Here is a 15,217-nt window from a genome sequence, read left to right on the forward strand (position 1 = left end):
CTGCTCAGCAGGGAGCCTGCTTCCCCCCTCCCCCTCTGCCTGCCTCTCTGCCTACTTGTGATCTGTCAAAAAATAAAATCTTTTTAAAAAAATTATCAAACTATCCTCCACTCCTACATCTCAGACCTCACTTTTCTGCTTTATTTTCCTCCTGAACTCTTATCACCAGCTACTCTACTTGTTTATTCTGTTTTATTAACTGCTTACCTGACTCCCTTCACTAAAAGGCAAGCTCCGTGAAGGTAGGGAGTATTCTTTCTTCTGTTCATTTCTGTGTCTGTAGCTTTTAGAAACGTTTGATACCTAAGACATGTTTGATAAATATTTGTTGAATGAATTTATGTTTAAAAAAAACTCAGAGTTCTTAGATCTACTGGTCTTGTTGAAGAACAAAATCTGTTATCTCTCATTTAGACAATATCCAAGGTACACAAAGGTTTTCCATCTCCTTGATTTAGGCTTCTTAATTAATGTTAGTGTTAATAACTGAGATTATAAGCAAAAGGAAATTATCCAAAATAGAAAGAAGTTTTAATTATGAAAAATAAGTCATTTCTATATCAAGTCAAAAAGAGGCCAATGGACAGGAAGATCTTGGCAGTCCAAGAGGTTCATCTCAACCAGTACACACACAAGCAGAAACATCAAGTTGAGATATAGGTCTGGGCAGGGTAAGCAAACTAGGAACATTGACAGTGGCATGCACAGATCCAGATGTTGTCAAGTTTAAGACAGCCAGGCCAGAGCAGGAATGTAAATTCTAGGAGACCAGGAACATAATCTGTTTCACTCATCTGGGTACAATCATATGCCAAAAATGGTGCCTAACTCAGAGTAATGAATTAGACAGATAACTAACCCATCAACTAAACAGAATTCACAAACCTTTAAAGTGTTGCTATAGATATAAAGATATTGATATACTAGAAAGTGAAAAATCAAATTGAGAATAACAGAGTGTCATTCCATTTTTGTTCAGGTGTGTATATGGGTAGACAGACAAATGTCTGGAAAGATATACCAAAATATCCATGTTGGTTATAATTATCTCTGTATGGTGGGGTTAGGGATAATTTTAACTTCTTTGTATATTTATTCATATTTGCAGCCTGGTTGATGAACATTGGTCACCTCCATTATAAAAAGGTTTTTTATACTATGCATATATGTGTAAGTGTATGATGGTGTCACTGTAAAGATTATTACCCTGGACCTAAGAACATAAGCGTCTTGCTTAATCTCAGAACTCCTAAGGAAGGCTGGGGAGTTTTAGTTTGCAAAACGCTGAAGGAGCAGGAAGCTCCTCCCATTTTTCAGGGCCTCCCCCAACATTTTTTTAAAGCACTCTGACTGCCTCTGAGCCCACACCCAACAGAGAAAACTATCCTGTAGAAGGGACAGCACCAAAAGGCAAAAGAAAGGTAAGGAAAAGCTCAGCACTCCAAAGACTGTAATGAGATTTGGCTCCTATGGCTGTTATTAAATGGTTTGGCATTATTAAATGGGTTGGTTTTAAATACTAAACCAAGACATCATAAACAAAGTCTGCAGTGAATTGTGACCTGACTAGTGAGGTGATTTATTAAGTTATTGCTACTTATTATACTTACTGCTACAGTTTCAAGCTAATTACTGACCACATCGTGAGGGCTTTCTTACCTTCTTGTCCCAGCGAAGTAATATTGATTGATCCACTCCTTAACAGAAGACCATGGCGAAGAAGGTGGCCGTGATTGGAGCTGGGGTCAGTGGCCTGGTCTCTCTGAAGTGCTGTGTGGACGAGGGACTGGAGCCCACTTGCTTTGAGCGAACTGAAGATATTGGAGGGCTGTGGAGGTTCAAAGTAAGTGAAATCTTCCTGTTTCCCGAACAGACTGTGCTGACAGATGGGCCTTACTGGGGATTTCCTAAGCAACTTTGATTAGACTTATTTCATGCCGCCACACAGGAACTACAGAAATGGGCTGTCATCTCGCCCAGATCATCATCCTGACCCAGCCGGGCATGCAGAGGACCTTTCCATACGGAACCTGCAACTGTCTTGCAGCCCACATTCTTGTGATTCTCAAAGCCACATACTAATATTGGGGAACATACCATGAAACAGGAGTGCCAGGGACTCTCTTCAAGATGCCACAGTATTCCAATCACTGAGCAGATGCTTTTTCAGAGTGTGCTCTTATTACCACCGACTGTCTTTATCTGACAAGCAAACATTGTTTGCTTAGCTTTATTGATGACACTCAAGGGTGACTGCCAGGAAACTCCTTAAAGATATTATCGTGCCTTGGGGGCACAGTCGGTTAAGCGTCCAACTCTGTTTCAGCTCAGGTTTTTGATCTCAGGGTCGTGAGATGAGCCTCGTTGTCGGGCTCCACAGGCAGCGTGGGGTCTGCCTGAGCTTCCTACTCCTTCTGCCCCTCCTGCTTGTGCACGCCCTCTCTCTCTCAGATAAATAAATCATTAAGAAAAATAAATTAAAATAAAAAGATACTATTAAATATATTCATTCAATTCATTCTATTAGCCAAACCTAAAAATTGATAATGCTGTCCACTCATCCGATTTTAGATAAAAATCAGAAAGATATATAGATAGACAGCTGTATAGATTCATAGTTTTTCTTTCCTATGGTCTTTTGAGTTTAAGGACAAGCCTGCCACCTCCTAAGTGTGAGATCTTGGGCAAACTTATTTACAAGCCTGGGTCAGTTTTCTAAGTGTAACTGGGATAGTAATAGAACAGTGTGATTATTTCACAGTGCTGTTTTGAAGATTAAGGGAGATAAGTCATGTAAAAAACTTAGAGTGCAATAAATGTTAGTTGCAATAACTATATTTATATTTTATAGACTAAGCAAACAGAAACTGAGGGAAGGTTAAGTAACTTGATCGTGGTTACACAGCTTAGAAGAACTGGTATTCAAACTCAGGTGTCTATGACTTCTAAACAGCTAACTCTCTCCTTACAACCATGCCCAACTTGCATTTTTGCTCAAAGAGTTTAAAGAAAAGTTCCAGCTCAGCACTCCAGAGCAATAACTTTAGGAGTGTATATCAGGTACATCTAAGTGAAGGATCGAACAGGTGAGAACACTCTAGACCGAAGCAAAAGGTTTAGGGGCACCTGGATGGCTCGGTGGTTAAGCGTCTACTTTGGCTCAGATCATGATCCCAGCATCCTGGGATCAAATCCCACATGGGGCTCCCTGCTCAGCGGGGAGCTTGCTTCTCCCTCTCCAGCTCCCCTGTGCTTGTGTTCCCTCTCTCACTATCTCTGCCATAAGTAAATAAAATCTTAAAAGAAGAAGAAGAAGCAAAAGGTTTAATATGCTAAAAGCAGATGCTGGTATCAGCAGACACCATCCAGAGGGTCTGCCTAGAAGCCAACCAGTTAGGGGGAAGGCATGGCATCTAGCACATGGGCTTTTTGCCAGTCTGAACTGAATTTTATGCCAAAACAGATTTTTTAACCTCACGTTTCTCAAATGTCTATGACTATAATACACACCCATAGAGTTTTTTAAAGATACTTAACACCAAATAGATTAATTAAATAAATAAAGATACTTAACACCAGACTGGACTTACTGAATCAAAATCTTTTGAGGAGAGGAACCTATTTTTTTTTAAAGATTTTATTTATTTACTTGACAGACAGAGATCACAAGTAGGCAGAGAGGCAGGCAGAGAGAGAGGAGGAAGCAGGCTCCCTGCTGAGCAGAGAGCCTGATGTGGGGCTCAATCCCAGGACCCTGGGATCATGACCTGAGCCGAAAGCAGAGGCTTTAACCCACTGAGCCACCCAGGTGCCCGAGAGGAACCTATTTTTAACAGGAGACCCAAATGAATCCTAGGATGAGACAAGTTCAGCAAACAAATTGCACAATTACTGAATTTTTAAAAATCTATTCATTCAACCATGCAAACACAATCAGAGCTAGGGATGGAGATGTTGGTCCGTATACAGGACATGGAACTTGCAGAGAGGAAATTGAAGAAACAGCTAGAATCACATTCCTCACACACTAACAACTGCTCATTAGAAACATTCTAGCTTTTCCTGAGAGGTGGTTATTCCTGCCTTAACCGAAGATGTATTTTTTATTGTTGTTCACTCTAGGTTCACATATAGATTCCACTGGCATTTTTTTCACCCAGGTAGATTTTCTTAACCTAAGGAAGAAATGTGAAGTTATAACAAATTAATATTTAATAATAAATTTGTCACTGTTTTAGTACCTGATTTGGGACTTAATATCAAAAAGCCAAGTGTCCCTTTCTTTATTATCATCAATTTGACAACAGAACAGGTGAGAGCTATTTTGAATGATCTGTCAAATATATGACTTGATGAATTCCAGGAAGATTTCTTTCTGCCCCCAAATATTTTTCCTCCTATCCTATTCCCAGTTCCCAGTGTCTAATGTTTCAGAATTAAAGATACCTTCCTATGGATTAGAAAAGGAAAGTTAGATTACAGTGTGAACTAATTAAATTTTATTAGATATAAAATGCTTAAGTATGTAATTTCCTGAAACCCGTAACAATATCACATTTTGAACCTCCCCAAACCATATCTAGTTAAAAAAACAAACAATTTTCTCAGCTCAGACAAGACAAGAAATCTCCCAGCAGTGTGAAACATACAGGATGCAAGACTTCACAGGCGGCCAGGGGAGCCAGGGCAGGTCTTGTTACCAGCAGCCTGGGTTGCCAAAGGGAGAAGGAACGAAAAAGGATGCTGGGAGCCACCATGCCCAGTCCCCTGGGGAAACTTTGCCTCTTCGCTCCTCTACCATCCAGAATCAGTTCTTAAAATAAGTAAATATTCTATATTTACACACAATCCTTCTAAGGTCACTGAACATATTTAGCGCTGACGTCACCTAAAACAAAATTTAAGGAGACTTGCCCCATGCCCAACTCATACTGCTGAATTCTTCCAAAAGGTTCTCCAGCGGCCCCTTGTGGCAGTTTTGGAACATGGGGAGAGTGGGTAATTAACATATTTTTAGCATTTTTCCAGCAATGACAAAGTACTTGCCACGCATCCTCATTTTTTTTTTTCACAATACCCCTAGAAAGTAGTGTTGGGCAGCAAGAATTCCAGCCCCCTCAAACGTCCTTCCAACTGGACTGAGTCAATTGACATAAGACAAATTAGCAGGAGAAAATCACATTTAGGCATCACACACACAGAAAACCCACATTACCCTGTAAATTCCAAAGCCAGGCAAAATGAGGAATGGATGTCGTTCTGAACTAAAGAGAAGGGGGTGTGGTTCTGGGACTTCAGAGGAAAGAAATACACTTCACAGGACCACAAGAACAGTAGATGCTTGGCAGTAAGATACTTGTCCTACGGTTCAGATGGGTCACTCGGGTAAAATTTATCTCTGCTAATAACACTTATTCTGGGAAATACCCCCAATTTAGATTCTTCTGTGTGGTTAAGGAAATACAAAATTTCTCTTGAGCCCATAGGGTCTCAAGTGCTTTCAGATCAAATAATCCACATGCCCAAGTGGCATGTTTGGGGGATGCGGGGCGGCGGGAGCTGTCCTGAAACCTTTCAGGTTTCAGTATGTATAATGATTATCCTCATGGACCTATGAAGAGGAAGCTGAGATTTGGAATGAACGACCTGTCCAGAGGAACACAGGTGTGGAAAAAGCACAAAAATGAAGGTCTGTAATTCCTGAGCCTGCGTAGTTGATCATCTTACTGAGGTGTTAAGAGAGGAAAACATGACCTTCCTTTAGCCACTAACCTTCTCTGCCTCTTTCATTGTTCCTGACACCTGTGTTCACAGGAAAATTACCCGTATACATTGTTTTTTACATTTGGATATAAATATATCTTTTCCCAGCTACATATATTCAATTATTTTAATTACTCTTCATATAATAGTCTCTAAATATCTCTCCATCTTGGTTTCTTTCCTCTAGATTAAACCTGAAATTTTACTTTCTCTCTTAAAATGTGACTCCCACAAGATCCAATATTCCAAACCAATTTATTTTTATAATATGTATATTTTTCAGAACGAAAGAGGTGTTTGGCATTGCTTCAGACAATGGGAAATGAATTGGACCAATCACTGCCCTCAAAGAATTTATAATCGGTTGCTCTAAGAGTTGCCCTCTGTGACTTATGCTTCACTTGGCCGGAGTGGTCTGCCTTTTCTGTGAGCCTCACACTTCTCTACAACAATAAAGGCTACTTACCCCTGGGAGGGGCGGGGCAGAGTTCCTAGAGACTGACTCAGGCCCTGCACCCTGGTACTGGAGAGAAACACCCATACGAGCAGAGATTTCCCTTCTACGTGTAGGTATCTCTTACAGAAGGGTAACTTCTGCTTGGCTTTCAGAGCTTCCCCTCTGCCTGCTGCTTCTTAAAAATAATCAGTTTAAAATAATCCCCATGTCAAACGGACATACTCCAGGGTGTCAAACTCGGTTCCTCTTCACGGTTTGGGAACAAACAGCCATTTGCTCTCCATAAGAAATGACCGCCTTTCCCTTGTTGTACTGTCAGGGATTTCCCCAGGTTAATTTATCCCCAGAATCAAACACAGCAAATTCAGCGTACAGTAGAACTTAAGTGTTTGTACCTTGCTGCTCATTTAATAGAACCAAATTTAACATGGTAGATATCTGTAACTCTCCAAGCAATGAAATATCAAATACTAGCCATGGTCCTTAATTAAGCCTGTTCACCAGTAGCTTAAGATATACACTGGTTAACTTGCCATATATTTTTTAAAAGTAATGTTTGTGTATAATAGAACAGAAAAAAGTCTATAGCATCCTACTACCAAAACATTTACTTATTCCCACTATGCTACTGAATGTCCATTTTAGTATCCGTAAGTCCTATCTGCAGTGATGAAAAAATGTTTCTGGTTAACATTACATGTTCTTTCATACTTTCAACATATTAAATGATTTTGTACGATATCCCCAGCATATACTAGGTTCTGTTTACCTTAAAAATAAAAATTGCCAATTATTTTACCAGCAAAAAATGGGCTTGCTGAGGAATAAAAGAGAATTGCAATCTGGCTGTGGCAAACCATAGGCAAGTCCAGAGAACAAAGCAAATGGACTTTTTTTTTTTCTTTAAGGAGAAAAGGGGTAAGTTGGGAAGATTGTTCTGAACTGAAAGTCCTTTGAAATAAGCCAGGAGTTCAAGGTATGGTGGCTTCTCATTGGCTGAGCTGTTGCCCAAGGGGGTGAGGAAAGTGTCTCTTCCTCCCGATGGAAGAGTAGAAGCATCCGTGTGCGAGGTCAAGCCCATTGCTTCCTGCTGGGTCTGCAACTGACCAGAGGTGTTGGGGCCAAAATTTCACACCTGCATTTTAGTGAGGCTTTCCGTCACTAAGTTTCATAGTCCTGAAAATGCACAGCAGTCACTGCAGTCTCCAGATGTCCCGGCAGGAGCAGAGATACTCAAGAGAACCCGCATCAGAGTGCAGTTTTACAAGTGTTATGGGCAGCATGGAAACTCAGCAGTGCAGAATAGGGCAAGCTGCCTACAGGGTGTAATGCTTTCATTTGTCTTGACAAGGAGCAGCGATCAGGCACGAGAATAAGGAGAAAGAGTGTTCTAGGCAGAGAGAGTGGCATGTGCAAAAATACAGAATCTTGAGAAAGCTGACATGCTTAGAGAAGATAAAGTCACACCATATAGCTGACTGAAGGACACAGGATGATGGGTGGTGACTGATGAGGCTAGAGAAGAGAAGACAGCCAGGGTCTTTTCATGAGAAATGTCACTTCTCTTGAAAAGTGACACTTCTCTTGTCCCGTGTCAAGGAGTATACGCTTTACCCTGAAGGTGGTACAGAAAGTGGGCAAGACTGGGGTCAGGGAGTTTAACTGGGGGTCACCATGGGTGATCAAAGCCAGAGATCTAGAGAGACACCAGACTAGTGGAGAGAGAGCAGAACACAGTGACGGTCTAATAAACATGATGGTTCCCATGTTCAGTGCCTAAGAATCAGTAGCGGAGCCCTTCTAAAATACAGATGGCTGGGCCCAAACCAAACCTACTTGGATTTATATTTTTTCAAAGATCCCCTGAATCCTTATAAGACAGCTAGTGCACTGAATGGCATTTGGGAACCACAGTTTTTGTCCCAAACAGTAGCACAACAACATAAAAATAATTTCAGTCTTACTCATTTCAAGCAATGGAGCAGATAGATATAAGGTCCACCTGAAAGAGTGAAAATTTGGAAAGACAGAATATTTGTAAAGAAATACAACTGTGTTATTTCCAACTGCTTAGAGTCACCAGCATGGGAACAAAATATTGATTGATAGAGGTCAACATCACAATGCTTCACAATGAAAATGACGAATCTGCAAGTTTTTGTAATTCACATTTGTAATAAGTTAATCTATTTTCACTATATAAGCTTGCTCCCTCCAGCAGATTAAATATTACCCTTATAATCTTCCTTAAACTTAGATTAGCCTTTACAACCTTCTTATTTTTACAGAGTCAAAGGTAAACTTCAGTCCAACCTTTGATCAAAAGGTCGTAAAGTCTACATCCCTGCTCACCAAGGTAATTTGATTTTGCTATATAGTCTTCTGACATTCAGAAAATTCCATATGAAGAGAATATTTATCATGTGACCACTATTTTAAACAGATAAATTGTAATATATTCTGTCCACTAGGAAATTCATACTATCAGTATTTGTGCTTAAATATCATTTTTGGGTTTTACATATATGTGTGTGTATATATATATATATACACACACATATATTTTAATCATCTTTTTTTTTTAAGATTTTATTTATTTATTTGACAGACAGAGACTACAAGTAGGCAGAGAGGCAGGCATAGAGAGAGGAGGAAGCATGCTCTCCAAGGAGCAGAGAGCCCGATGCAGGGCTCAATCCCAGGACCCTGAGATCATGACCTGAGCCGAAGGCAGAGGATTTAACCCACTGAGCCACCCAGGCGCCCCTTAATCATCTTTTTTTAAAATCAGCTCCACGCTGGGTATGGAGCCCAATGCAGGGCTTGAACTCAAGACCCTGAGATCAAGACCTGAGTTGAAATCAAGAGTCAGACACTTAAAAAAAAGAAGAAGAAGAAGAAAAAAGAGTCAGATACTGAGCACCCAGACACCCCGGCCCTGCTTATATTTTTAATTACGTCTATGAGGTACATTTATCTGTTTTGAAAGCTGTGTCGTCCTGTTTGGGGCTTGTCATCTCATTCTGTGTCCATCTTTCCGTCCTGAAAGTCCAGATTTTCATTCAATGTAGTAATAAGCTCCCTAAAGAGAGAAACTGCGTGTCCTGTTTTTATTCTTGTCCCTAACTCCAAGCTCAGGGTCTGGACAGGAGAGATGATTGATATCTATTTGTTTATTAATAAGAATCATTTTTTTTTTGTAAAACCTCACCAGACCCCATTTTTACCCAGATTTATCTAAACACATAGACATCTGCTTCGGCCAACATAGGAAGAATTACATACAGAAATAAAGCGTTTTTTAATAGCTGTATGCCAATTGACCACAATAAAGATTATTACATGATCTTCAGGGGAAAAAATTGTGATGTCATCATCAATTATTGACAAATGACACCAATATAACTCCCAGAGGGGAGTCTTGCCCGGACTCTGAAATTACTATAGAGCTCGGACATCAGAACCGTTTGCATCACTCCAAGTGCCCTTAAAATTGACCTGACAGAGGAACCAACCACATTTCAAAGCCATTTTATTGGTGCCTGAAAAAACTATCATGTCGGCTGTAGTACAACCATCTTAGCGTAGCTATTTCAAATCTGTGACTGGTTTGGTAAGATTAATCCTCATGACCTATAATCGTAGCAACAGAGGCAAACATGTGTTGGGCTCTTCTTATATAAAGTCAGGCTTTGTGCTAAGCACTTTATCTAATCTCAGCCTGACAACAATTGTTCAATGTCATAATTATTAGTGAACCTCATTTTACAGAGAAACTGAGGAAATTGCCTTAAGTGACTTGCCCATGGCTATAAAGCCATTAAAGGTGGTAGAATCAGGATATCAACCCCCGTCAGATTCCAGGACTCTCAAGTTTAACTCTACTCTGTACTACTTATAAAGTTATCTGGTCTTGAGGAAAAAATTGGTATTTCTTTGCCTCATGAAATATAGTTGATCCTTGAACATCATAGGAGTTGGGGCCACAGCTGAAAATCTACATAGAACTTTTGTCTCCCCCAGAACATAACTACTAATAGCCCACTGATGACCAGAAGCCCTACCGATAACATCAATAGTTGATTAACATACCCCTTGTATGTTACGTGTATTATAGACCATATTCTTACACTACAGCAAGCTAAAGAAAAGAAACATTATCAGAAAATCCTAAGTACTGTACTGTCAAACACCCCAGTGTAAGTGGACCCATGCAGTTCAAACCCATGTTGTTTGAGGGTTAACTACATTTCCAAGTTTGAGACCTTGGTTGGATAGGAAAGTTCGACACTTAGTCTTACCAAGGACATTGTGTTCCACCGTGTGGAAACATCCAGAAATAATTTACAGATCAGTATGACTTTAGTATTGTGCAACTTGCAGCTCCTCTCTTACACATTCCTTCTCTCTCTCTTTCTCATTCATTCATTCATCCATTCATTCATTCACGCCGACCATAGGCCAGGAGCCAAATGCCTTTCTGAACATGAACAGGAAAAACACATTTAACTTTACCAGTCCGGAATCAAGGCTCAGGTGATACCATTGCTAAGATTTCAGGAGAATCCTTAAAAACTGATTTAAAGACTGATTTAGCAAGTACTCTACACACTGCTCTTAAATGACATAATCTGAACACAAATATTGTTTTAGCTTTGGTAACTCGTCTTGGTACTAATAGTCCTGAACTTAGGACATAGCAAGGCCCAATGCACATAAAATCTTTGCTGATAAAAGAGGTGAGATTCCACAGTTTAGTCATTAAGTCTTTGAGATCAGGGTCAGCCAGCTTCCTAGGTGATGAGAATTTTCTGGTGTGGTGTGAACTGTGTGTAAGTGTTTGAATGCTAAGGGAGTTTGCATTAGAATATGAAGTGGTTTCCCTCTCATACAAAAGGATACAACAACCCTGAACTCTGGATGAATAAATTCTGGCATTTTAATATTCAAACACTAGCCTCAAATTGCCCAGAAGCATTTATTGAGGACTTCTCAGGTGACGTTACTTAAATGTTCTTATGCAAGCCTCTTTGAGAACCTGCTGATTTCAGAGACATTGAATCACTATACTTGGCTCTTATATAATTAAACACAAAGAATATTATCTGTATGCACAGTGCTTAGAGGAAATTATAAACTCAACCATACTATGAGCTACCTCCGATTTTATCAAAGCGTACTCACCAACATTTACATTCAAGTTTAAGATTTGATTGGTACTAATGTTATTCACTTTTATCACTTGAGGACGGTTGATTTGCATAAAGCATAAAATGAAGATGGTGCGTTCAAGTTAACATGCGAAAACTCCCTGCCCCCAGAAGTATTCATTTTAATTGAAATTCTCCCTTGGGTTTTCTGACCCGTATCCCAGAGTTTATTGGTTCCTAAAGGAAGGTGGGTGTAGCCTCCCCAGGGGAATTTTCAGAATGGGCCTAATTGCCCCAATGGCTGGCATTAAGTACATAGAGACCGGGGATATTAATACCCTGCAATGTGGCAGAAGAAGGATCGTCCCCACTCTCAGAGCCACCAGCGGTAATAATCCCACCAGTGAGCAACACTGGAGGGCCCCAACTAGGCCCTGTTACAGGGGATGATGGAGCACATGTACGAAACCCCATCACCCAGACACAGCCATCATGCTACGACAATGAAAGAGGATCACGTCTCCCAAGAGTCAGGTTTGGATGAAGTGTGAAACACCAAGGGATTATTATTTTTTTAAGATTTTATTTATTTATTTGACAGAGAGAAATCACAAGTAGATGGAGAGGCAGGCAGAGAGAGAGAGAGGGAAGCAAGCTCCCTGCTGAGCAGAGAGCCCGATGCGGGACTCGATCCCAGGACCCTGAGATCATGACCTGAGCCGAAGGCAGCGGCTTAACCCACTGAGCCACCCAGGCGCCCCTTAATAATAATCCCAAGGGATTATTTTAAATGCAACATGATTATCACTCTTTTTATTTGATTCTTCAGGAAAATGTTGAAGAAGGCCGAGCAAGTATCTATCAATCCGTCATCACCAACACGAGCAAAGAAATGTCCTGCTTCAGTGACTTTCCAATGCCTGAAGACTTTCCAAACTTCCTGCACCATTCTAAGCTCCTGGAATACTTCAGGATTTTTGCCAGAAAGTTTGATCTTCTAAAATATATTCAGTTCCAGGTATTGTATTTTGGAGGGCAATGGTTTTCTCCACATGGGTTCAGCTCACATGTAAACAAAGAAGTTACTCTGGTAATGAAAGAAATTGTGAAGAAAACAAAATATTCCAATCCAATTTTTTGCTGGAAGAGCAGAATATATACCTTTTAGGTACCTTTTAGGTAGTGATATTATAGATAACACACACTTTAGCAGAAGAGGAAAATCACCTGTTAATACTAAGGGCTTGACTAATGATATGGAAAATGAAACTGCAGTTAAGCTAATGTCTGTAACCACTACGGGTTCCTAGTCTCGTTTCCCTTGAAAGAATAGCAGGAAAAATCAAACTACTGTTTCATTTTCTGATCTTCTCTTTAGAAATGGAATTTCTAAGAAAAAAAATGTACTAAATGAGCTCACAGTTCCATTCATTTCATAAGCCTGTAGAAACTATTTTTGGTATTCAGGGAAGTGGCAGGGTGCATTGTCTAGCAACATAAGGACGGCTGGATCATTTTGCATACTAGCTTTCCTCTGTTCCCTCAAAAACAAAGAATCAACAAGAAGAAAACAATATTCTCACTAAACATGCTGAATTTTTATCAATAACCTACACTTCGAACACTAGTAACTATGCTTAGTAAATAAAATTCTCTCTCTGAATAAATGTTAGTGAGCTAATTTTTTTATTTTCTTTTTTTTAATCTAAATTCAGTTTAGTTCAGGGATGGAAATTAGTCATTCATCAGTTGCATCAGCACCCAGTGTCCATTACAGCATGTGTCCGCCTTAATGCCCATCACCCACTTACCCCATGCCTCCACCCCCCTCCCCTCGAGCAACCCCCAGTCTGTTCCCTACTGTTAAGAGTCTCTTATGGTTTGCCTCCCTCTCTGTTTTATCTTATTTTATTTTTCCTTCCCTTCCTTGATATTAATGTTTTGTTTCTTAAATTCCACATATGAATGAAATCATATAATTGTCTTTCTGATTAATTTCTGATTAATTTCACTTAGCATAATACCCTCTAGTTCCATCCACATCACTGCAAATGGCAAGATTTCATTCTTCTTTATGGCTGACTAATATTCCATTGTAAATACATAACTTCGTCTTCTTTATCCATTCACCTGTTGATGGACATATGGGGTCTTCCCATAGTTCAGCTATCGTGGACATTGCTGTTATAAACATTGGGGTACATGTGCCTCTTCGGATTACTATTTTTGTATCCCTTAGGTAAACACCCAGTAGTGCGATTTCTGGGTCGTAGGGTAGTTCTATTTTCAACTTTTTGAGGAATCTCCATGCTGTTTTCCAGAGTGGCTGCACCAGCTTGCGTTCCCACCGACGGTGGAGGAGGGTTCCCCTTTCTCCGCATCCTTGCCAACAGCTATTGTTTCCTGAGTTGTTAATTTTAGCCATTCTGACCCCTGTGAGCCATTCTGATCACTGTGGTTTTGATTTTTATTTCCCTGATGCTGAGTGATGTTGAGCATTTTTTCATGTGTCTGTTAGCTGTTTGCCTTTCTTCTTGGAGAAATGTCTGTTCACGTCATTTCTTGACGGGGGTTTTTGGTTTTTGCTGTTGAGTTTCATAAGTTTCTTATAGATGTTAGATACTAGCCCTTTATCTGATTGTCATTTGCATATATCTTCTCTTATTCTATTGGTTGCCTTTTAGTCTTGTTGATTGTTTCCTTTGTTGTACAAAAGCTTTTTATCCTGATGAAGTCCTAATAGTTCATTTTTGCTTTTGTTTCCCTGGCCTCTGCCTGTGCTCTCCTCTAGGATTTTGATGGATTCCTGTCTCACATTTAGGTCTATCAGAGAACTAATTTCTTTGTGACACTTCTCATTTCCTCAGTAATTTCAGTTTTGTTCCAGGTTTGTATTATATTAATTTATAATAGCTGATTGCGGTGGAAATCTATATTTGTAAATGCCATTAAAATGTATCTAATGTACTACATTAGAAAACTATTACTCATTTCCTGGTGGAGCCATCCTACGAATAACAGATTTTTTTTTATGCCGGAAGCTTTTACAGGTCTTTGTCCATATGACTATTAATTTATTTAACAGATATATTGCCCTCTTATGATATGTACTTTTTATTATCTGCTCTTGGAAAGATCAGGCTAAAGTTGCAAGAGAACTATTTTTCTTATTTATTATATTACTGCTCTTGGGTTTCCTGGAGCTTAGAGAGGGGCTGGGGACACTCACTTCCATTATTGGTCTCTGAGTTGGTATAAGCTACAAGATGTTAGACTGTAAAAGGCTCTGTTGAATTTGGTTGGCTCTCAAAGCAAATTTTGAATAGCAGTAATTCACAGTACTTTAACTAATCTATTACCCTAAACTGCAAATCTGATATCTTTAATCTCAGCCAAAAATGCCTGGACATTTTATAGTCCCTTGCAAGTTTTATGCTAATAATCTCCATATATTTTTTTTCAATTGAAACACCTTCAAAAATTGCCAACCCAGCATTTTTTAAATATCTGAACATTTGAAAAGCATGTACATGGGAGTCAAATACTCATAACCAAGAGAAGCATGCCATTATTCTGGCAGTGAGAAAAACTTTACTTCCACTTGACGTTGTTTGTTACACATCAAAGATGTCTTAAGGAGGGCACGTATTGCATGGAGCACTGGTGCATAAACAACGAATCTTGGAACACTGAAAACATTAAATTTTTTAAAAAAGATGTAACACCTTTATGGATACTTCTAAGTATACTTCTAAAATTCATAGACTTCCAGACAGTGTGAGCTACATTAAAAAAAATTTTTTTAAGCATAAATTATTTCATCCAAATGAGATCATGAACTATATTG

General features: G+C 39.5%; 1 protein-coding gene and 2 long non-coding RNA genes across 5 annotated transcripts in view; 1 reads left to right on the forward strand and 2 right to left on the reverse strand.

Annotated features, from left to right (window-relative positions):
* The window catches only part of LOC132025344 (uncharacterized), a 17,773-nt gene extending 16,024 nt beyond the window's left edge, over positions 1 to 1,749 (reverse strand). Inside the window, exon 1 of the long non-coding RNA XR_009406549.1 lies at positions 1,660 to 1,749. This is a non-coding gene — a long non-coding RNA (uncharacterized LOC132025344). The remainder of the gene's footprint in view (positions 1 to 1,659) is intronic.
* Positions 1,349 to 15,217, forward strand: part of FMO2 (flavin containing dimethylaniline monoxygenase 2) — a 27,493-nt gene continuing 13,624 nt past the window's right edge. Inside the window, exons 1-3 of one of the 2 annotated variants that reach the window (XM_059412431.1) lie at positions 1,349 to 1,421; positions 1,706 to 1,843; positions 12,200 to 12,388. In XM_059412431.1, coding sequence (XP_059268414.1) covers positions 1,712 to 1,843; positions 12,200 to 12,388 — 321 coding nt within the window. In that variant the 5' untranslated portion in view covers positions 1,349 to 1,421; positions 1,706 to 1,711. Of the gene's footprint in view, positions 1,422 to 1,705; positions 1,844 to 8,557; positions 8,577 to 12,199; positions 12,389 to 15,217 lie in introns of those variants that run through there. The other variant, XM_059412432.1, reaches the window with a different exon arrangement.
* The window catches only part of LOC132025343 (uncharacterized), a 9,263-nt gene continuing 6,413 nt past the window's right edge, over positions 12,368 to 15,217 (reverse strand). For both annotated transcript variants that reach the window (XR_009406547.1, XR_009406548.1), the window contains one exon: positions 12,368 to 12,457. This is a non-coding gene — a long non-coding RNA (uncharacterized LOC132025343). The remainder of the gene's footprint in view (positions 12,458 to 15,217) is intronic.

This window comes from Mustela nigripes, chromosome 10, assembly GCF_022355385.1.
Source record: "Mustela nigripes isolate SB6536 chromosome 10, MUSNIG.SB6536, whole genome shotgun sequence".
In the NCBI taxonomy this organism is placed as follows: domain Eukaryota; kingdom Metazoa; phylum Chordata; class Mammalia; order Carnivora; family Mustelidae; genus Mustela; species Mustela nigripes.